The sequence below is a fragment of the Balaenoptera borealis genome (genome assembly GCF_965194805.1).
Source record: "Balaenoptera borealis genome assembly, chromosome: 12".
NCBI lineage: Eukaryota > Metazoa > Chordata > Mammalia > Artiodactyla > Balaenopteridae > Balaenoptera > Balaenoptera borealis.
The window spans coordinates 77,393,902-77,418,340 of NC_138869.1; the positions used below are offsets into that span (position 1 = coordinate 77,393,902).

The 24,439-nt window shown below is 40.0% G+C and overlaps 1 protein-coding gene across 5 annotated transcripts in view; it reads right to left on the minus strand.

The window, feature by feature from the left end:
• XPO5 (exportin 5) overlaps positions 1–24,439 on the minus strand; it is a 46,522-nt gene that overhangs the window by 16,550 nt on the left and 5,533 nt on the right. For 3 of the 5 annotated variants that reach the window (XR_014232386.1, XM_082345847.1, XM_082345846.1), the window contains exons 6-20: positions 22,681–22,707; positions 21,949–22,134; positions 21,228–21,304; positions 18,305–18,404; positions 17,343–17,426; positions 16,600–16,725; positions 15,602–15,692; positions 13,501–13,629; positions 11,794–11,912; positions 9,900–10,055; positions 8,629–8,670; positions 8,339–8,428; positions 7,385–7,584; positions 6,477–6,576; positions 5,439–5,620 (exon numbers count right to left, since the gene is read on the minus strand). Coding sequence is in view for 4 of the 5 variants with exons in the window: in XM_082345847.1 (XP_082201973.1) it covers positions 5,439–5,620; positions 6,477–6,576; positions 7,385–7,584; positions 8,339–8,428; positions 8,629–8,670; positions 9,900–10,055; positions 11,794–11,912; positions 13,501–13,629; positions 15,602–15,692; positions 16,600–16,725; positions 17,343–17,426; positions 18,305–18,404; positions 21,228–21,304; positions 21,949–22,134; positions 22,681–22,707 (1,709 nt within the window). In the remaining variant the exon portion in view is untranslated. The remainder of the gene's footprint in view (positions 1–5,438; positions 5,621–6,476; positions 6,577–7,384; positions 7,585–8,338; positions 8,429–8,628; positions 8,671–9,899; positions 10,056–11,793; positions 11,913–13,500; positions 13,630–15,601; positions 15,693–16,599; positions 16,726–17,342; positions 17,427–18,304; positions 18,405–21,227; positions 21,305–21,948; positions 22,135–22,680; positions 22,708–24,439) is intronic. The other 2 variants (XM_082345848.1, XM_082345849.1) reach the window with 2 other exon arrangements.

The following is a 24,439-nucleotide window of genomic DNA, read 5'->3' on the forward strand; positions in this document are numbered from 1 at the left end:
GACGGTTTTGGCTTTTAGGGGCCCCTTGCAATTCCATATGAATCTGAGGATCAGCTTTGTGCAAAAAAAAAACTGTTGGAAAATTTTTTTTTTTAATGTATGTACATATGTATGTATGTATGTATTTGCCATGCTGCGCAGCATGAGGGATCTTAGTTCCCTGACATGGATCGAACCTGTGCCCCCTGCAGTGGAAGTGCTTGGAGTCCTAACCACTGGACCACTAGGGAATTCCCACTGTTGGAATTTTAATAGGGACTGCATTCAATCTATAGATTGCTTTGAGAAATATTTCCATCTTAACGAACTTAAGTCTTTCAATTCATGAATACAGGATGCCTTTTCATTTAGGTCATCTTTAATTCCAGAATGTTTTTTAGTTTTCAATGTATAAGTCTTTCATATCCTTGGTTAAATGTATTCCTGGGTACTTTATTCTTTTGAATGCTATTGTACATGGAATTATTTTCTTAATTTCCTTTTGGGATCATTCATTGCTGGTGTATAAAAACACAACTGATTTTTGTATGTTGATCTTGTATCCTATAACTTTGTTGAATTTATTTATTAGCAGGAGTAGTTTTTTAACTCCCTTTTAGTCCTAGTTTGCTGAGTGTTTTTATCAGAGGGTGTTGGATTCTGTCAAATGCTTTTTCTGTGTCAATTAAGATGATCAAGTGGGTTTTTTCCTTTGTTCTATTAATATGGTGTACTATGCTGATTTATTTTTGTATGTTGAACCACTCTTACCTTGGGATAAATCCCACTTGGTCATAGTGTATAATCCTTATAACATGCTGTTGGATTCAATTTGCTTGTATTTTGTGAGGCTATCCATAACTCTACCTTAGCCTTTACCTCCTGCTGTGTGGAGCTCAAGGGTTGGTAAGTGGTGCCACTTACTTTTAAAAACTGCAATTTGCCAACTTTTTGGTTTCTGAATTAAGTTTTTCTTGGTTGTTTGGGAAGATGTCTAATACTATGAAATGATCTCTCATAAAATCAGTCCTTTTTTTTTTAAATAGAGCTTTTTTCCTATTTATTTATTTATTTATTTATTGGCTGTGTTGGGTCTTCATTGCTGCACGCGGGATTTGTCTAGTTGCTGCGAGTGGGGGCTACTCTTCATTGCGGTGAGTGGGCTTCTCATTGCGGTGGTTTCTCTTGTTGTGCAGCATGGGCTCTAGGCACGTGGGCTTCAGTAGTTGTGGCTCGCAGGCTCTAGAGCTCAGGCTCAGTAGTTGTGGTGCACAGGCTTAGCTGCTCCGCAGCATGTGGGATCTTCCCGGACCAGGGATCGAACCTGTGTCCCCTGCATTGGCAGGCAGATTCTTATCCACTGCATCACCAGGGAAGCCCCAAATCAGTTCTTCTTGAAAAGAAATTCATAGTCTTAAATTTGATGGGGAACAGATGAGATGTTTTTTATTTTTATTCTTTAATTAAGTGTGACTGTGATCCCAAGATATAATTTAAAAAATAGATATAATTTAAAAAATATAATGCATCATATGTCAAATGTCCCTGATGCTACAACAAAATCTTGTATTCCGTATAGTCTCCTCTCCTCCTCCTCCCCTTTGCCAAGGAGATGGCACCATGGTGCCTGCACCTGTAACTCACAAGTAATGGAAGGAGGACTCAGTACATACTGCTCTCGTATCTATGGCTCCAGGGAGTCCTACAAGCCCTAGTGACATTCAGGTTCCTGAAATATTTCCCGACACACTTGCAAGTTAGAGCACTATGCTTCCACATTAAGAGGAACTAGTTATTGCTTGGCAAAGAAAAAGACAATCAAGTAATAAAAGTTTTAAGTTCTGCAGTCTGTACCTATCTGAAATATTCTTAGTATCACCAACTAAGAGTGTAATTGCCATACACACAGGTGTATATTATTCAGCCACAATAGAGGAGAAAATCTTGCTATCTGTGACAACGTGATGGACCTTGAGGGCATTATGCTAAGTGAAACACATCAGACACTGAAAGACAAATACAGTATGATCTTACTTGTATGATGAATCAAAAAAACCAAACTCATAGAAACAGAACAGTTTGATGGTTGCCCAAGGAGGGAGATGGGGGTGGGGGAAATGGGCGAAGGTGGTCAAAGGTACAGACTTCAGTTAAAAAGGTAAGTAAGTTCTGGAGATGTGATATATACAGCACACTGACTATAGTCAATACTGTATTGTGCATTTGAAAGTTGCTAAGAGAGATCTTAAAAGTTCTCATCACAAGAAAAAAAATGTGTAACTATGTGAGCTGATGGGTGTTAACTAAACCTACTGTGGTAATCATTTCACAATATATACATATATCAAACCAAAAAAAAAAAGTATAATCACTATGCTAAACAAGACTTCCCACATACAAAGATTTCAATAAAACATATAGAAGATATCTGGAAACAATGTAACAAACTTTAAGTTAACAGAAAAGTTGTTATTCTAAACAGATAATGAATGATGATAATGAACCTTCTGAGAACCAGAGAGTTCTGCTCCCCACATCTATCTTCCACCCAACCCACTAAGAACACACTGTGCAATAGAAATAAAAAGTAAGCCACATAAGCCATTTAAAATTTTCTAACCAGCCAAACTTAAAAGGTGAAAAGAAGCAGGTTAAATTAATTATATTTTTATTTAACCCAACACATCAAAAAATCATTTCAAATGATTTTCAAAAAAATTAATGAGATATTTTTACATTTTTTGTACTAAGTTTTCAAAATATAGTGTGTGTTTTACACCTACAGTTTATCTCAATTCAGACTAGCCACATTTCAAGTGCTCAGTAGCCAGCCACATGTGGCTAGTGGCTACCATACTAGACAGTGCAGCTCTAACACCTTCGATTATCAGACTATTTGTGTGACAAGGAGTTAAAACAGGAGTTTTATAACAAGGAGTTAATACACAAACTGGTAGGAATGTAAACTAGTACACCACTTTAGAAAACTATTTGATTCTATCTATGAAAACTGAAAATATGCATACCTTATAAACAGGAATTCTACTCCTACATGTAGGATTCTGCTCCTACCCAACAGAAATTATGTATACACCAAAAGACATTTATAAGAATGTTAACAGCAGCACTTGTAGTGATAAAAAAATGCTGGAAACTACCAAAAGTCCATCAACACTAAATGGATAAATGAGTTACAGCATATTCACACAATGGAATACCATCCCACCAATGAGAATGAACAAGCCACAACTACAAGCAATAACACAGATGAGCTCACAAACATAATATTACACAAGAGAAGCCAAGGCACAAAAGAGTGCATGCTTCTGATTCCATTTATTAAAGCTCAAAAAACCAGGCAAAATGTTAAAAGTTAGAATAGTGGTTACCCTTGAGGGGCACGTAGGACTGAAAAGAGGTGCTGGGTAAGGTTGTTTCTTGATCTGGGTGCTGATTACATGGAGGTGTTCACTTTGTCAACATTCATCTACCCGCACTCACAATTTGTGTCCTTTTCTTATGTATATTTGTACCCTTAACATTATACTTCAAGATAAAACTTACTACGGAAACAAGACAAAACTCTAACAGCTCCAGCTGCACACTACTCAGGGAATCTAACTACTCCATAACTACAGTCAACGTTTTTCAAAATACCTTTTGATTGACTTTGGGATTTCCCAAAAGTGTTGTACTCTTAGAAAAATATCAAGATGACAATCTCTTGTCTCCTCACCTAACCAGGGATGAACCGTGTTTCCAGGTCTAGGTTCCCAGCACAGGGACTCTGGCCACAGGCTTAAAAAGTCAATGAGCCTGTCGCTATCTGACTTCATCACTTTCACATTTCTCTAAACTACAGAAGATCCTTTTGGTCTTAAAAACATCAATATGGAGACAAACTTTTCCTTGACTAACTATTTTACTACCCTCTCAACATGTAACCCATACTTCTTTTTGAAATCTTTTTCCTCCTTTTGAAATCAGAGCAAAGTATTGTCTATTTCCATATACACGTCCACAATGACAACTTGTTCAGACACTCCAGCCCTCCAATTTGGTCAACATTAACTTAAAACCTTGGATTCTTAAGCATATGGTCCAGGGTGTCTGTTGTCAGCAGAGCATCCCTGAGACATGAGTAATCTGTTTTACTCATGTTGAGTAAATTTGGTTAACTCAGTTGAGACTCCGCTCTAACACCCTGGATAAGAGGCCAAAAAGCAGTGGAACAGAGCTCTAACCTGAACTCAGAAACACTAGGAGATGTAAAAAGCAATCAAATTTTGCTTTGGCCAGTAAAAACTGATTCTCTCCAAAGGCTCTCTTTCACTGTAGAGAGCATCTATCCCTGAATCATGAAACATATACTGAGTAACCAACAAGCCTAGACTTGGCCTACTTCCACTTGATTATATTAGCTCGTGTGATTTATAACAGTGGTTCTGAACCTTTAATGTGCACGCAAACAACCTGGGGATCTTGTTAAAATGCAGATTCTGCTTTAGTATGTCTGGGGTGAAGCCCTAATACTGCATTTTAAACAAGCTCTCAGGTGACTGCTGATGCTGCTGGTCTGAGGACTCAGCTTTCAGAAGTAAAAACCTAGGACTCTGATGTGGAGCATGTATCATGCCTTCCCTTTGGCATGTTCAACCACTGGATGTTTGGTCCATTTGAGAATACAGTCACTACTGATGAATTCAGATTAGCTCGTTTGAATACCTGACCCAGAGAAGCACCACTACAGAAAGCAACTGCCCTGCTCCCAATGAACAACTCCTTTAGTGGCAAAACTTTAGACCAAATGAAACTTAAAGTAAAAAGTAGAAATGAAGTATAAAGAAGTAAAAGAACACAGAGGAGGCTCAAAATGAGAAAAGCCATTTTGAGATTAGCCCCCATGTGTTCACTTGGAATGCAAGACTTATAAAAGTGAGAGCCAGGGCTTCCCTGGTGGCACAGTAGTTAAGAATCCGCCTGCCAATGCAGGGGACACTGGCTCGGGTTCGAGCCCTGGTCCGGGAAGATCCCACATACCGTGGAGCAACTAAGCCGGTGTGCCACAACTATTGAGCCCGTGCTCTAGAGCCTGCGAGCCACAACTACTGAAGCCCGTGCACCTAGAGCCCATGCTCTGCAACAAGAAGCCACCGCAATGAGAAGCCCGCGCACCGCAACGAAGAGTAGCCCCCAGTCGCCACAACTAGAGAAAGCTCGCGCACAGCAACGAAGACCCAACGCAGCCAAAAATAAATAAAATTAAATTAAAACAACAACAACAAAAAAAGTGAGAGTCAATGTTACTTTTAAAAAGGAGAGTCCCTCTAGAACGGAACAAGACCTAATCTCTTATTTACCACGATATGATCTGAAGAAGTATAAACAAATTAAGCTTTTGAGATTTTTAAGGCAAAAAGTTTTAAATACAACAGAGAAAAACCATTATTCTGACTCACCTTATAAGGGCAAGCAAATTGTCAAGAAGTTTCAGAATCTGTTCTGTGCAGGGGTTACGGAAGATTGGATTTCCAGGGGGTGTATAACCCACCACAAATCCCCCAGCTTTGGCCTCTTCTAGGTCAGTGGGCCAGCAAGTTCGTTTCACAACACCCAGAATGCTATACACACAAAAGCTCATCTACAGAAAAACATAAAAATGAAAGGTAAACATAAAAGGGGAAGAAAAGACAAAAGTGCTATTAGATATTTGCAAGATTATGGCAAAGGTGACATAGAAGCCAGACAAAAGGAAAAGACGCCCACCCCGGCCCCCATCCCTGTCCCTTCCTTTAAGGTCAAGTCCAAAAGGGATCCTTTCAATGCCATCTTCAGGACCAGTGGTAGGCTCTAAAAGCTTTCCTTTCATGAGGATATCCTTCCAGAGGCTTGCAGGACCCCAATTAGAAGGGGGCTTGGACATACTTCAAAACAGTATTTACGCTGCCAACACTTCATCTTGTTTTTGAGTTGGCCTTGCATCCTCCAGTTTAGGCCTTCATAGATTTTGCCCTAATCCTCACTCATAGTATTTTCTACCAATTGACTACTTGCCAGGTTAATTAATAAGACTTTTGCCGTAATGGAGCCAGGAACAATGCTTATTTGAATAGCAAAGAACTGGAAAATCTCAGGTTTGCAAGTTAGGCCACCATTTAGGACTTAACTTGCCAGAGAGCAAAGGCAGGGAGAACCCACCCTGCTGACCAAGTTCTGACCTACTTCCTCATTACACCTTCAGTCCTCCAAGCTATTTACAGATCCTTAAAGCCAAAATAATGACTTCATAGAAAAGACCACCTGCTCTGCTGTGAGAACTAACTCAAGAACTTAAGACTAAAGAAGAAAAGAAGGGAGACACTAACGCAAGTGGAGATTCCCAGATTTCTTGCTCGTATACAACAAAACGTAAGTCTACAAGAACCTGGACAAATGACAACACCCTACTCCTACCTGTGGCCTACGCACCTTCCCTATCCCAGGAGAGGCTTACTCACTCGTGCACGGTTTAAGCCACAGGGATCCTCCAGGCCTGGGTCACAGCTTGTCCGATCTGCACCCACATAGGCAATAAAAGCATCAACATCTGACAGCACTCTAAAGGTTGGGGGAAAGACAAGTTACAGCACGACTTTAAGCAAGGACAGTTTCTTCCTCAAGAGCTAATAAGCTGTGATTATTTCACCCCCAAAGAGCAGTTGTTACAGTGAGAGGAATCTAATCAAATTGTCAGCTGTCATATGAAGATTTATTAACTCCTCTTCCCACTTCTAAATGTTATTAGTGACACTTTAAGAATCAAAAAAGGTACAAGCTTGAGAAGGCTATGTGGGCACAGAGGGGTGTCTGTACAGCTCCTACTTTGTATGGCCCTACTGGCTGTTCTCACTTCTTTATATGTGCTGAAGCTGCAACTAGACACCACAGCAGACCTCACTCTGTGGCCTTCCGACCCACACTATCCATCTTAGTCATTTCGTCTCTGTTCCTACACCTCTGCAGAGCAAGGTGATGTTTTCGCCATTTCACTTACAAGACTGCTTTTAGAGCAGTGGTGCCAACCTCTTTGGCACCACAGGGACTGGTTTCATGGAAGACAATTGTTCCACGGACCCGGGGTCGGGGGTGTATGGGGGATGGTTCAGGCAGTAACGTGAGCGATGGGGAGCGGTGATGAAGCGCTCCTCTGCCGCTCACCTCCTGTTGTGCAGCCCAGTTCCTAACAGGCAGCGGACCAGTACCGGTCTGTGGCCCGGGGGTTGGGGACCCCTGTTTTAGAGGCCTTCAGCTATCACTGATAGTACCACTATACCTTGATATCCTTACACCCCGACCCCGGACATAGTCTTAGAAGAGAATGGGTACTCAAGTGCGGTCAAGGTCAAGGGCAAAGGATCTCCCCCACCTGTGCATGTCTTCAGAAAGCCAGATGCTGGCCACGGGTGCCATCAGCTCCTCTAGAAACACCTTCTGACGCTCGTAGTTCTTGAACTGGTTGCTAATGAGAACCAGGGCTTCCATGAGGGCACACTTCTCCATCTGTGTCAGGAGCAGCTCACTGGAGAGGAGCTGCTTCACATGGTTATACAGCATGTCAAAACTGGGCTGCATTTCACAAAGAAAAAAACCCGGAGGTGGTGAAGGTCTGAGTTTCAAGGAGTGGTGGGTCACTCAAGGAAGGTAAAAAGAGGATGAAGACACTTCCAGGACAGTCAGGCCAATAAGACTGTCACTTAATAATTTAATTATAACACTCTTCCTTTGGCTGAACAGGCATGCAATTTAGGTTTGAGTATTTGGGTAACTGCACTTTCTGACTCTACAACTGTGAAAACCATCTGTCTTTTATATCTATATCAACTTTTACAGTATCTTCATGGACAAAGATCAGTTTGTTTTATATACATATATATATATTTTATATATATAGAGAGAGAAGGACGGGGCGGGGAGAGAGACAGATAGACACACACAAATAACTGCTGTGTATTCAGAGAAGAAATTTTTGGTTAATTTGTTATCTGGAGTAGTGCTAAACTTCTTACAGAAACCCTCCAAAAAACGTTGGGGTTTGCACCTGGCTTCTCTCAAGACTAGGCACATCACTTGGCAGTGGTGGTTAAGAACATCACACATAGTACGGTAAAGAGGTGTACACTGACAGGGAAAACTTGGTCATCCATGTGGAAGAGAACAATTCATTCTGAGGCAATATATTTGCATTTCTAAACTTCACTGAGTAGCTCTGGAGTTGGGGAAGACCAACCTTATGTGAGGTATAATTAGCGGTGGATTTATAGAGGAATGTACCCAAACTCGGCATGTCTCAGTGGTTACTTGAACAGAGTCCAGGGCTTACCAGCACGAGCTGGGGGTAGTCACGACACATCTTGATGATGGAGGAACAAGCATGTCTCCTCACATTCCTCACCGCCCGGGTCCTGGGAGCCTGGGAAGAGATATTCAATAAACTTAAAGCTACTTTTAATATAATTAACAGATGCTTCAGAGAATCATGTAAATATCATATGACTATCTCCTGCCTTTATTAACCCCTTTTCCTTATTAGAAAAATCTACACTAAGTGTTGGGTATTCACATTTTTGTTCTTAAGAAGTTAGAATTGGTAGGCTGAATTAATGATCTTACCTTACTTTCCTCAACAGTTTCAAAAGTGACAGATGAAAATAGCTAAGGGGAAGAAAAAAGGTCACTCATAAGTACCAAATGCATAAAGTATTTTTAAATAATAGTTACAAAGTTTCTAACAAAATCCCCAAAGTGCAAACAATATGGTAACAAAAGGGTTTTCAACTGGCATTACAAAGTTTCAGATGTTCATTTTCTCAGATAACTCTGCAAGAGGCTTGAGATTCACAATTTTACCAGCAAACACTTTACAAAGATAAAGGCCACAGAATCCCAGAACAATCCAGGCTATCATCCAAGAACTCAGCCATGGTCACATCTCTCCACTTTTTGTTAAAAGTTGAGTGGTCTACTCTCCCTGATTCCATTTCATAACTCCCCACTTACTCCTTAACCCAATGCAATGTGACTGCTGCCCTAGCCACTATGATGGAATAACACGCTAACAGAGGTCTAGAGGAACCCTATGGACACTCTCCAATTCTTAAAGAAATTCTGTGGCAACAAATGAGTCCACATTTTTGAAGTTCTCCTGGACTTTGTAACACAACATTTTCTCCATCTCTCTGGCCATCCCTTTTTTTGTTCTTTGAGGGCTTCTCCCTCAATGATGGTGACTGTCAGGGTTCTCTGCTTGAGCTACATGTCCAACTCTACATAAAACTCCTTTTTGCTAGGGCTTCACCTCTACTATTGGCATTTCTATGATGGCGATGCCTTAATTTTCTCTCATAATTTTCTGAATCTAGACCTTTAACCTCAAACAGCCAGTTTAGCATGAGATGTCTCCACTGAGATATTATATGTATACTTTAAACCTAGTCCTGCAAAACAGAACTCACCCCTTCTCTGCCTTACTCCTTCCCTCCTCCTGGTCCAATATTCTCACTCAGGTGGTGCTTCACCTCTCACTAGTCACCTCAACTGGCCCCCAAAACCTTTCCTCTTACAAATCACCTCCCAACCCGACAGCACACATTGATACCTCCTCCTTCAGGTACTCTTTTCCATCTCAGTGTACATGTCTACTAACTGCAATGCCACGTAGGTACCACATCTGTCTATGTGCCTTTCTCCCCGAACAGAGAGGTGGTAAAGGACAAGGCTTTCCTACTAGCATGGTGCCTGCTCCACATTAAGTACTGAGTAAATATTTGATAAATAAATAAACAACTGTTTATTAGCTTGTCTCATATACTTACAAAAACAGTTACAAAAAATAATTAGCTTAGAAATGCCAAAATGAAGTTTACAAAGGAGAGGGAGTTTACCTTAGAGAAGACCTGGGGCAGGAACTCTGGTCTGTAGGTGACAAATGGAAAGAGTGCTGAGACATTAGTGAGGACACAGGACAGGATGAGGGGATCCTTGGTGTCAAAGTTCAGGACCATCTGCAATAGCTCTACTCCATCATTAATAGGAATTTCCTGTGATACAGACATGAAAAGGAGGTTGACATAACTGAAAACCACTTTTGCTAAATTTCCTTCACACTCTATGTAAATATGGTTGTCACATATGGTTTTATATACTGCTTCTTAACCCTTAAACTTCTAAGCATTACCCCATGTTATTAAAATTTTTCACAAATGATGCTGCCATTATTAGGGATGTAGCATTACCTACTACTAGAAATTGAACAAACTCAGAATGCCATCATTTCAAAGTGAAGTGAATATAAAAGCAGATGAAGTTAATGATCCTAAGATCTAATTTGTTAATATGCCATTTATGAATCTGTAGATTGCTTTGGGTAGTAGAGTCATTTTCACAATGTTGATTCTTCCAATCCAAGAACATGGTATATCTCTCCATCTATTTGAATCATCTTTGATTTCTTTCATCAGTGTCTTATAATTTTCTGCATACAGGTCTTTTGTCTCCTTAGGTAGGTTTATTCCTAGATATTTTATTCTTTTTGTTGCAATGGTAAACGGGAGTGTTTTCTTAATTTCACTTTCAGATTTTTCATCATTAGTGTATAGGAATGCAAGAGATTTCTGTGCATTAATTTTGTATCCTGCTACTTTACCAAATTCATTGATTAGCTCTAGTAGTTTTCTGGTAGCATCTTTAGGATTCTCTATGTATAGTATCATGTCATCTGCAAACAGTGACAGCTTGACTTCTTCTTTTCCGATTTGGATTCCTTTTATTTCTTTTTCTTCTCTGATTGCTGTGGCTAACACTTCCAAAACTATGTTGAATAATAGTGGTGAGAGTGGGCAACCTTGTCTTGTTCCTGATCTTAGTGGAAATGGTTTCAGTTTTTCACCATTGAGGACAATGTTGGCTGTGGGTTTGTCATATATGGCCTTTATTATGTTGAGGAAAGTTCCCTCTATGCCTACTTTCTGCAGGGCTTTTATCATAAATGGGTGTTGAAATTTATGAGAAAAAGCACTGTATTTCACTTATCTTCAAGGGACTTAGATTCTTTCTACAACTAACCTAGAATGAGTTAAGATGAATTACCCCAAAATAAGTGATCCAATTATTTTTAATCTAATTAACATAGTTAATATAGTATATGCTGTTATCCGGTTTAATCAGATTATTCAAGAAAGAGGGACATAGATCAGCCATCACGAATATTCTGGTCAATTTGCCAAAATTGGCAGATATCTCTTAGATTTTCCAATTCAAGGCTTCCATCACTGTCCTCCCTATAATAGTTACCCTACCTGTGGTTCACTGTACTATCAGGCTCATCTTATTATCCCCTAAAACGAACACTAAACACCACGGGGCTTAAAGTCAGAGAGACCTGATTTGGGTCCCAGCTCTATTTATTAGCTATTTGACCTTGAGCATGTTATTTACCCTCTCTGAATCTCAGTTTCCTCTTCTGTAAGATGCACACTCACATATTTTCCTGTCCCACTGCTAGTTTTAAGAAGATCAAAATTGGGGACTTCGCTGGTGGCGCAGTGGTTAAGACTCTGTGCTCCCAATGCAGGGGGCCCGGGTTCGATCCCTGTTCAGGGAACTAGATCCCAGATGCATGCTGCAACCAAGAGTTCGCATGCCACAACTAAGAAACCGGCGAGCCGCAACTAAGGAGCCCGCTTGCTGCAACTAAGACCTGGCGCAACCAAATAAAGAAATGATAATTAAAAAAAGAGCAAAATTATTATGCAATCAGCACAAGAAACAATTACTTACTTCTTTATCTAATGTTCGAAACATCTGGTTGATCACACTTTCCAAAAAAAAGGTCATGGCTTCCCACTGCACAAATGAAGGTGAGAAGATGGAGCAGAGGCTGCCTTCTCCAGTTCCAGCTGCAGGGGAACAGGGTTTTAAAACACACACACACACACACACACACACACACACACACACACACACACACACACACACACACACACTTATAAACACTGTAGGATCACAGAAGACACAGAGACCATGGGGCTGTAGAAACCACTAGGTAATTTCACAGTTGAAGGAACAAGGTAATCTAACCCTTCTCAGCCTGGGAAAAGAAAAGGAAGCAGAAAGGGATCCCTATCCTGCCTCTACCTCTAAAAACAAACTGTCTGAATTCACCTTTGTGAGCCTTGTCTGCAAAGCCAGTTTGAGTACTGAATGAGAATATACACGTAAGCATCAAAACCAGTGCCTGGCCTATTGAGAAATATTAATTGATTTCCCCTTCCCTCCCTTTTCATAATCTGTCCATGGGAATCTAAATAATTACGATATCTAAGACCATAAAGAATCTTTCCAACAAGGAATTGCTGTAAGATACAAAATGCTGCTTCACATCCAGTAGCCTCATGACAACTGCAAGGGCGCTGTGCAGAGAACTGTGCCACCCTCCAAGTTCACAAGTATCATCAAGTTCCCTGGTGGCCTAGTGGTTAGGATTTGGTGCTGTCACTGCCATGACCCAGGTTCGATCCTTGGTCAGGGAACTGAGATCCCGCAAGCCACATGGCGGGACCAAAATATGAAAAAAAAGAAAAGAAAAAACCCCACAAGTATCATCAAAGCATGTCACTTAAACAGCAAGGCCCCTGCAAAACGAATTACAAATTACTTTTCTTGCTTCCATACAGGGCTCACACTTACTAGCTTCATCTTGGTACAACATATTTGGGCCTCTGCAAACATTCAAGTTACTAGATACCAGGGACCTTTACAGTCAACTGTGAATACATAAAACTGAATGTTAAATCCCATGAATGTCAAGTAACTAGTGTACTTGGTAACTGACCATAGTGTGGAGTTTTTCCAAAGCAGTGACTTACACCCTTTCCTTACAATCCTCTCACCCACTGCCTGCATTAATAAGATGACAGACAAGATACAGAGCACAGAGAAGTTACCTAGCTTATGCTTTTGGGTAGAGGGGGGTTATTTTGATTTTACATAAAGTGGCATTTCCCAAAGGCTTTGAGGGGGCTGAGCGATACGGGAAACCCCTGCACTGCTTGTTGTGCCTGACTAACAAGTCATTTTTTCCGAGTTTAAGAGAAATGCCATGCAAGAACTTGCTTGAAAAGCTTTAAAAAGTTAGGTCTAGACATGTAATTTGTTAGATGCTGCCTGAGGTGAAGTAATAAATTCAACAACAAACAATTGTTGACTCTGTTAGAAAAGAAAAATGAAGGCAAAACTGATAGGGTCATGGTTTTACCCTAATTTAAACAGAGTTAAAATCTGGTATTATATCTGCTTTCTCTGCCTATATGTGCAAATGAAAAGGCTCACTCTCTAGGATGGAACTGGGCAGTGAGCAAAGCTGTTTTTGAACACTATTAGCATACTGTTTTGAAATGTGGCTCAGAGGTTTATTTCTATGTACAGTTTTGATACATAGAAATACTTCACTAATGTTCAGTCAGAAAAAAACAAAAAAAGTCTTACAGTTCATGGATCCAGTATCAACAGAAGTTGAGAGCTGATACTTTAGCCACTCCCCAGCCATCTGGAAGCTAGTCTTGGGATCCAAGCGACATGCTAACCTCATTACTTCTCCTTGTTGGGCCCGAGAGGCTGCCAAGAGAAAGACATGAATCAATAACCGCATATAACAGATACTTAGTTAATGTTTATGCATTTATCCATCCCAGGAGGAAAACATTCAAGAGATTTTGTTTTGCAGACTTATGCTCTGAATCTAACAAATGTTCAGTAAAGCTTTGTTAACAAAACTAGAAATTTTCAAAACTGAATTCTAAGAAGCCACCATACCAGCTAGATCCTATAAGCAGCAAATCAAAAGTGATCTCCCCTTTCTGTTGGAATTAAAAGGAGATCAGATTGGTACAGATGTAAAATGGTATGGCTGCTGAAGAAAATGGTCTGGCAGTTCCTCAAAACATTAAACATGGAATTACCATATGATCTAGTAATTCTCTTCCTAGGCATATGCCCAAGAAAAATAAAAACATATGTCCGGGCTTCCCTGGTGGTGCAGTGGTTGAGAATCTGCCTGCTAATGCAGGGGACACGGGTTTGAGCCCTGGTCTGGGAAGATCCCACATGCCGCGGAGCAACTAGGCCCGTGAGCCACAACTACTGAGCCTGCGCATCTGGAACCTGTGCTCCGCAACAAGAGAGGCCGCGATAGTGAGAGGCCCACGCACCGCGATGAAGAGTGGCCCCCGCTTGCCGCAACTAGAGACAGCCCTCATAGAAACAAAGACCCAACACAGCCAAGATAAATAAATAAATGAATAAAAAACAAAACAAAACAAAAAAACATATGTCCACTCAAAAACTTGTACCCAGGGGGATTTCCCTGGTGGCGCAGTGGTTAAGAATCCACCTGCCAATGCAGAGGACATGGGTTGGAGCCCTGGTCCGGGCAGATCCCACATACTGCAGAGCAGTTAAGCCCGTGCACCACAACTACTGAGCCTGCACTCTACAGCCCGTGAGCCACAACTACTGAAGCCTGCACTCCACAACAAAAGAAGCCACTGCAATGAGAAGCCCGCACACCACAATGAAGAGTAGCCCCCGCTCGCCGCAACTAGAGAAAGCCCGTGCACAGCAACAAAGACCCAACCCAGCCAAAATAAATAATAAGTAAATAAATTTATTTAAAAAAAATAACAAAATAACTTGTACCCAAATGTTATAATAGCATTATTCTTAATAGTCAAGATGTGGAAACAACTCAAGTATTTATCAACTTATCAACGGATGAATAAAATGTGGTATATCCATACAATGAAGTATTATTGGCAATAAAAAGAAATGAAGTACTGATACATACTACAACATGGATGAATTTTTAGAACGCTACACTAAGAAAAAGAAGGCAGTTAGTTACCAAAGACAACACACCGTATGATTCCATTTATATGAAATGTTCAGAATAGGTGAAAGATAGAAATAGAAAGCAGATTAGTGCTTTTCCAGGGCTGAGAGGGATAAGGGGATTGGGAGATGACTGCTAATGGTTACAGGGTTTCTTGGGGACATGAAAATATCCTAACATTGACTCTGGTTGTGGTTGTACAACTGTGAAAATACAAAAAAACCCCACTGTATTATATACATAAATGGATGAACTGTATGACAAATACATTACGTCAATAAAGTTGTTATTAAAAAAGGGAGGGGGGACCAAGTTACAGAAAACCCAGAAGAGAATTAGGAATCGTGGGTTTTTCCTCTCTTTTTTAGAAAAAAGACCCACAATGTAAGATGGTATTTAATTCTAATACATAAATTAAAAAAAAATGAAAGTGCCTTACCTAAAGTTACTATCTCTAAACATCAATGTCCAAAGGCAGTGTGTGCGTGTATATGTTTGTGGGGGTGTGTGTGTAAGAGATAAAACAATGCGTGGAATAAGTACAATCCCAGCACTCTCTGCAATGTGCAAATGGAGATTAAACAGGCTGCTGTCCAGACTTGGGGCTCTTTAATACAGAACCTCAAGGGTCATGCACCATGACTCATAACACTAGATGCCATTCTGAGACTGGAAGAAATTCCAGGCCAAGTCACTCACAGTTGAAGAAAGCATTGAAGTCCTCGTCGCTATCAAAATCAAATCGAGAGTATTCACAGCTAGGACTGTCTGTTTTAGAAGGAAAGCCCATCTGGAAAGAGAAACATAATTGGGGTAGGGGGTGAGGGTTTTCATGAGATATATGATGATAAATAACTGCTTCTGGTCTACCCCTAAGTCTACAATTTGCTTCCAGCACGAATAATCCTGGGAGTGGTAGAAAGAGAACGTTTTTTATTTGATACCCTCTTCCAGGCTCCTCGGGGAAAATTAAATTCTGGAATTAGTTTAAGGTCTTTGAGTATAAAGATGTCCCAAAACAAAGTGCTGATACACCTTGCAATAAGTAAAAGGATTGCAACAATTTGTCTTCTTAAATGCTGAACCCTGGAAATAAGCATGTAACTTTTTATGTTTCATTCAAAAAGTACTGAAGACCATGAAGGCAGAGAACTAGAAGATGGTGTGCAACGTGCTAGGTGAATTCCTTGAGGAAATAAGGGGACCCTTGAATGGGTCCTATTCTCTGATTTTACAAATCAAGATGAAGCATCTGTCAGCTGCAAGAGCCTTGAACAGATCTCAGAGTGTTCATAAGCAACTCTCTGTTGAGGTAGTGAGCAATCTGCTTCCATTCTCCCCTTCTCATTCACCTTCCTGACCCTCACTTGGCCTTCAGAAAGTCAGACATTACTTCCTCTTGGAATCTCCCTGACTCCACCCTCCTTTCTATTTTTAACCTCTGAAAAGCAATGATCATATTGTATGGTCATGGTCACTGCTCTCATCCTATCACTTCTTTTTCCTAGCACTTAGCCCAATACTTGGCATATAAGTGCTCCAAAATGTGAAAGAGTAGATATTTCTTCTTGAGGAATAAAAGACTAATATGCCCAAGGAAAGGATCTCAGTGACCAAGACAGGGCTGTCAATGATGCCATCTAAGTCTTATGATGTGTATTCACCGACATTCCACGTTTTAGATTCCCACTGCATACCTTGACCAAGTTAGTCATAGAAGCACGAAGATATTTTGGTATTATTGCTAATAGCAAAGGGTCACGGGATAGGATCTCATGCCGGAAGAGGGCTCCCCAAGTCATCTGAGTTGAAGAGCGCAAAAACTAAAGGGAAAAAAGAAAAAACTCAGTTTAAGGAGTTGGGTTTTATATACCAAGACTACTACTTAGCTCAGCAATTATCCACTATATTTTTCCATGGAAATAAATGTCTGTAATACTTTGAAACTGCCCATACTGTAGTACAGCAGTAATGACTGCTCACTATGGACCATATGTTAATAAGACAGACTGGGTCAGGTGCAATTCCCGGAGTATGAGCTGAATTCTACCACTTTCTGTTTTATGCAAGAAAGGACAGAGGAACCTCAGGATGATATTACAAGGAAAATCTTGGATTGGATAAAATTAATTTTATAATAATACAATTAATCAGACTTTTGTATTTAAAACGTCTTTAGTGGTAAGTCACCTGGGACATACCTCATATCTGATTGAGCTTTATCAGAATGACACTACCTGAGGGGTAACTGCTGACCTAGACTGCAATGCTTAGCTCAGGAAGAAGACTCAGCAATTTTCTTAATGAAATACTACTACAGTTATTCTCTAGGATCTTAAGAGTCACATTTTATACTTCAGCTGCTAATTACTTCCGGCCATAGCGCTTGATTTTAATTTACTTAACTAAAATTTTGAGAAGTCACCTCCATAAAGTTTACCTGACTTGGATGAGTTGTGAAAGCCAGAAAAGATTCCAGGTATTTTCCAAAGTTTGCTGGTGTTTCTACATCAGAATCCACACCCTGTAGGACAAAAAGACCACTACATTAACGATGTTGATGGGGAGGTCAGGGTAGAGAGTAGAGTAACAAATACAGACAACTTATACCCTCAAAGATTTCAGGTTTGAAAGGACTTTATACTTCCTTGTGGCCTAAGGAAGGCATCATATCAAGGGCTAAAACACAGGAAAGCTGCTTTACCTCCTTAATCATCATCATTAAAACCTATTCTGTGGTCAAATAGTAAAACAAGAGTATTCATTTCAGAAATCCGTAATTTCTTCAGATCTAGTCTAGTCACATCTCTGTGACCTAACCTATTAAATAACCACTTGATGGAACACATCTTATGTCTGAAGTTCCATCCTCTCTAGCCATTCAAGCCACCACAAAAAGGCATAACATCAAGCGCAAAATGTCTGTACCAATATCCTATCTTTTAACACGTAAGACTGAGTATTAAATATTTCCCTAAAGACAGTTAATTCCAGGTCAATCAGACTAAAGTTTTCTTTTATGATCTAATAATACATTCTTTAGATTTGGGGAAAGGGTTCTTTATTCAAATCCATAATGTTTCATGACCTAATAGGACTTTAAAGGGTAATGCACTCGGCAGACTGAAGTTTTACAAGTACCAAAATGAACAGGAGCAGCAACATTGACTTTATGGAATAACAGATGTGAATGTTTACTATTGACATTAATAACTGACTTGTTAAAAAAACTATATCATTCAAACTCAATTAAAATAATTTAATCTATAGAATTATAAGAAATAATCTGTAGGGAAATGCCCCCCTCAGGCTTAAATCAATGGCATGTGTCACCCCTTACACAAATATAACTTTCTAAATCCTCTCCTCAAATGGCCCTGAAACTCTCCAGAAAGTGCTCACCAGCAATGCACACAGCTGATTGCCCAGAGCACACAACACCTGACAGAGTCTCTTCAGGAAGACATAGTGTTTTTCTACCAAGCCTCCTCCGTCAGCAGTCCTGAAGAGGAGAAAACAGTGTGATTAGCAGCACATCAAGAGCACCAAAGAGAGTCCCATGGAATGGAGCTGTATGTGGTCTGTGCTCCAACATTCAAATTTCAGTTGATTATTAAAGTTAAAAAAAAAAAATCAAAAAACAAAACTAACCCCAAAACCTCCAACCAAACACTGAAAGATCGATGAGGAATAGGGGTCAATGCCATCTCATCCTTCAACAGACACTCTAATTTTGGGTAATGCGGTCCTTGAGTACTTTGGGATAATATTGTAAACTCTGAGCATGACTCCACAAAGCAATACATGTACTTATATGCATAAAAACTGCACAAAAAGACATTGGCTGATACTGAGGAAGGACTTAGATCTCTAGGGAAGCATGCAGTAATTCCTTATACCACTGACAAAATCAAAAGGACTATAATCAAGAGAATGAAAAGACAAGTGACAGACTAGGAGAAAATATTTGCAAAAGACACATCTGATAAAAGACTTATCCAAAATATACAAGACCTCTTAAAACTCAATAAGAAAAAAATCTGATTAAAAAATGGGCCAAAGACCTTAATAGACACCTCACTAAAGAAGATATACAGATGGGAAATAAACATATGAAAAGAAGCTCCACATCAAATGTCATCAGGGAATTGCAAATTAAAACAAGATAGCACTATACACCTATTAGAATAGCCAAAATCCAGAACACTGACAACACCAAATGCTGGTGAGGATGTGGAGCAACAGGAACTCTCATACATTGTTGGTGGGAATGCAAAATGGTACAGCCCCTTTGGAAGACAGTTTGACAGTTTCTTACAAAACTAAACATACTCTTACCATATGATTTAGTAATCACACTCCTTGGTAATTACCCAAAGGAGCTGAACATACAAAAAGGATGTTTATAGCAGCTTTATTCATAATTGCAAAAATTTGGAAGCAACCAAGATGTCCTTCAGTAAGTGAATGGATAAATAAACTTTGGTACATCCAGACAACAGAATATTATTCAGTGGTAAAAAGGAATGTGCTAACCAAGCCATGAAAAGACGTGTAGGAACTATAAATGCATGATACTAAGTGAAAGGAAACAATCTGAAAAGGTTACATACTATATGATTACAACTATACAACATTCTGGAAAAGGCAAAACTATGGAGAAAGTAAAAAGATCAGTGGTTGCCAGGAGTTTGGGTGGGAGAGGAGGGATAAATAGGCAGAGCACAGAGGATTTTTAGGGCAGTGAAAAAAAACCTGTAAGATACTATTATGATGAATACATGTTATTACACGTTTGTTGAAACTCAGAGAACGTACCCATAAAATGTATAACACCAAGGTGAACCCTAAGGTAAACTATGGCCTTTGGATGATTATGATGTGTCAATGTAAGTTCAACAGCTCTAACAAATGTACCACTCTGATAGGGGATGGCTATAATGGGGGAGGCTATGCATGTGTGGGGGCAGGGAATATATGGGAAATCTCTGTACCTTCCCCTGAATTTTGCTGTGAACGTTAATCTGCTCTAAAAAAACAAAATCTTTTTTTAAAGACAGTATTAAAAACATAACTTGGTATCTCATTTCTCCAAGTCATTTAGTTCAGATCAGTAATCATTTATGTGCTATTTTAGAATGCAAATACCCCTTTAAATTAAAAAAAAAAAATTATTTGGTGGCAAGACCTGACCTCCAAGGATGTAGGACGATTCACACTAACAAGAATTAATAAGGACTGGTGTGGACAGCAGCCATATTAGCATGTTCTGGAGGCAGTACAGTACAACGTAAAAAGCATGGGCCTCAGGGTAAGAAAGACCTAGGCTCTAGTGATGTTGAAGGACAGCGTGGCATCATGGTTTCTAGTACAGGCTCTGAAGTCTGAGTTTGAATCATAGTTTTACTAACCAGTACCAGTAGCACAAATGGAGATGGGACACCTCAGTGTGAATGTCATAGTCTCTAGGGAACTAAGAAATGGGCCCTGGAAACAGTAACTACAGTGGCCACCCAAAAGACATGTTATTAGTTTAATTAACAGGACTCCTTAAAAACAGACCTGTAGTATCCATAGGAAAGAGCCATCATAAAAGCTATGTTAGAATGGACAGTAAGAAATTTTAAGTAATATATCTGTGTCTCACATCTTTTCATTTGTCCCTGGCACCAAAAGTGAAGAAAGAGTATTGAAGAAAAACGGGTGCTGTGACAGTTTCAACTACTGTAATACACAGTTCTACCTGACTCCCTGGTAAGAAAAACATAACAGAAAATGCTTTAACATTTTTCAGAGCGATTAGAAGAAAATAAGCAGAAGCCACTATTTCAGGACATAGAATGTTTTTACAGGATTTATACACATATTTCACACTGTCCACATTGTCCCTGCCGCTTCCTAGAGCCTCAGCACTTCAGGCATTGATTACTTTGACAAGGAGAGAGGGAGGAGTGTCTCAAGTTCTGCAATCAAGGAAGGCCCTGGGACAGACTCTGATCAGATCAGAGCATTCTCTGGCCTAGTCACCAAGGCTACTAGGAGGCTTAGGGATCATCAAAAGCAGACAAAGAGAACCAAGGAGATGAGCTGTCTGGGGAGAATGTGGAAAACTGTGACTGTGAGTGGATGCTGAGTCAACAGCCACAACTTATTTACAGCATAAGATCTTCAAAAAGGTGAAACAGTCCCTTTAAGAGTGCCTGATTTTCCTACTAAAAACACAGTCAACTGACTGCCAAGAGTCAAATAGGAACTTCAGATACATCCAAATGAGATACAAAAATGACAAAGAAATTAGAAAACACATAGAAAAGAAGATACTCACTGCGCAGCGGAGAGTATATAATGCATGGCAACATCTCCAAATAAGACCATCAAGGGCTTCCGGTCTTCCAACTTGCCCTAGACCCGATTTTAGGGAAACACAGGTAATACAAACTATGTTATTAAAAACCTCCAAGTACTAACAACTTCTATACCTATATAATCAAATATACTGTCTTCCTAATTTCTCACATAGCCCTGGGGCTAACTGAACACTGAAAAAAACTCAACTCTTTAAATCCAAATCTGGATAAGACTTATACTTTAAAATGTGTTGGGCAATAATGATGATATGAAAACAAAATAAATTACATCTGAAAATAACATTCATATGGAGATAAGAGTCACAATTCCATTTGTTAGCCAAGACAGCTATAAAGCCAGTATAGTCACCTTCTACAATTCTTTGATGTAACACTATGTGAGTTTTAAACTTTAACATTACGCTTATATAGTTTCTTAAGCATGAAGTACCAAGATTCACAGCTCTTTCAAGAACCAAGTAGCCCTACAAATCTCTATATATCCTGACAATGGATTCCTAGGATATCGGCAAACTGTTGTCCAAAAGGTTGGAGGCAGGTAATTAAGTTGGTGTCAAGTAAAACAAAATAACAAACAAAAAAACCCAAACCTTTAAATGTCTTTCACCACAACATGGAATTAAACACACATATGCATCACTCAGAGACTGTCAAAGTCAGTTTGAAGTGGTAACTTACTTTCCTGCTGACTGCAATGAGAAGACACTCAGCTGCTCCCAGTTGAAGTTCCTGTTCGTTCAGAAGCAGGCACAGCATCTCCAGGAGTTTACAGTTTTCAGCAGTAATGTGACTCATGGACACCCAGTCAATGTAGCCCGCTAGAGTATTCAGTGCTGCAATTCCTACTCGACAGTTTGCTTGGGCCTGCATGAAAAGAAGTAACTTTTAGCCATTAAGGCCTCACTAACAGACAAGAAAGCTGTGATTATACCCGAGCTCCTTCTACTTTCTAATTCTAAAAAGAAAAACAAACAAAAAAATGTACTCATGCAACTGTTACTGATAGGCTACTCAAAGGTTTTCTTCTGATACACAATCACGTATCAAATGATGGCATTCTTGACGCCCATCAGTAAGACTATATTGGCGTGTGTGGCCATTTTACATCCTTCAAGAAATCTCAGATATTATCATTTTAACTCCCTTCCACCATAGCTCAGTGATCAAATAAACCAAGGCTGAGGGAATTCCCTGGTGGTCCAGTGATAGGACTTCTTGCTTTCACTGCTGAGAGTATGGGTCTGATCCCTGGTCGGGGAACTAAAGCTCCTACAAGCTGCACGGCACGGCCAAAAACAAAAGCAAAACAAAAAAAAAACCAAGGCCAAGGTCACCCTCCACTAGGTATATGCATCCCTGTACCTGAAAGCCTCAAAGAAGCCTCCTTCCAACTCCACCAAGAGCTCTTACCTTTGACTCCTGAGAATTATCTGTCTTCTGAAAGAAAAGAAGTATAAGGATCTAAATGTTTTTAAAGAGCAAAAGGCTATGTAATAACTTTCCAGCCCCATAATCTAGGCCCTTGAACAATGATTTTCAAATACTCAACTTTTAATCTTGGAAAAGAAGACAACTTTACTAAGAACACAAAACTGACATTCTCCCAAAGGAGGACGGGTTATTTTAGTTTCAGCAATATGACAAAATTTACTAGAACATCAAGATCCACAAAGACAGTTTCAACACACACAGTTTACAAAGAAATACAACTAACAGATGAACAATGAAGCAGGCTCAACATTGCTAGTGATGAAAGAAATATAGTTTAAATCAAAGTATTAGCATTTTTTCTACATTAAAATAGAGACAAATTATAACTGGCAAAGGTATACTGAAATGATGTAATGTTAACGGAAAAAAGCAAGAAACAAAATTAAAATGAGTACCATTTATGACCGTGTATGTAGGGACATAACTGTAGGAAAACCACAAACACAAAAATATTAAATGCTAAATAGACCAAAATAATGTCTGTTCAGTAAATTATACAATTTATAATTTTACAAGCAGGAATAACAACTCCTGAAGTACTTGAAAACTTACCACCATTAGCATCATAAAGGATTTGTTTTACGATTCCTTTTCTCAACTTTCAAAAAGTAATTTTTCTAACAAAGAACAAGTATTAAGCCCTCACCATCAGTGGTCAAAGAGCGGTGTTAATGGGGCAGAGATGAGTAGAACCCTCTCACCAGCATCTACTGATGCTGCCCAAGAAGGAAAGGGATCCAGGCAACAACAGCCAAGTCCAGCCTTCACCATCTCCTCCAACAAATCCTGCATTCCCATTCGGATCCTATCCTCCTGCCCCCTGGGACCAGTACAGGAGCCAGGTGATGGGACAGGGAGAGTAAGCCTACTCATCCCATCCTTGTTTACCATTCAGCCTACTCCCTAGGTGGGAAGGTGAAGGGATGGAAGCAGAGAAGGAACTATGAGGAAACTGAGAAGTTTCAGGTACAAGAGATGTCCCTTGGTGCACTCTGGTCCTGGTAGCCTGGTTTAACAGATGGAGATAATGGACACCAAGGCTAAAGAAAAACACCAGTGGATCTACTTCTAACTTGTGTCAGACCATCATCAATCGGCCCTGCTCTGGCATGTTGGCTAGATTTCTAGGGCATTGAAGCATTCATAATTTGTTCACGTCTCTTAGGGATTAAATCTCCTAGGGGAAAATGAAAAGAATACCTCTTTGGACTTCCCTGGTGGCACAGTGGTTAAGAATCTGCCTGCTAGTGCAGGGGACACGGGTTCGAGCCCTGGTCCAGGAAGATCCCACATGCCGCGGAGCGACTAAGCCCATGCGCCACAACTACTGAGCCTGCGCTCTAGAGCCCGCAAGCCACAACTACTGAGGTCCGCACGCCTAGAGCCCGTGCTTTGCAACAAGAGAAGCCACTGCAATGAGAAGCCCGTGCACCGCAACAAAGAGTAGCCCCCACTCGCCGCAACTAGAGAAAGCCCGTGCAGCAACGAAGACCCAACGTGGCCAAAAATAAATAAATAAATAAATAAACAAACCAAAAGAAAACAACCTCTTTCACACTCAATACACATAGGTTTTTAAATGCAAATACTTTGATATTTTCTTTTGTAAAATCTCAGGGAGATATTTTGGGGGAAAGAGTCCATTCTAGTAAAAAGAATGGGGCGTGAATTCCACTAT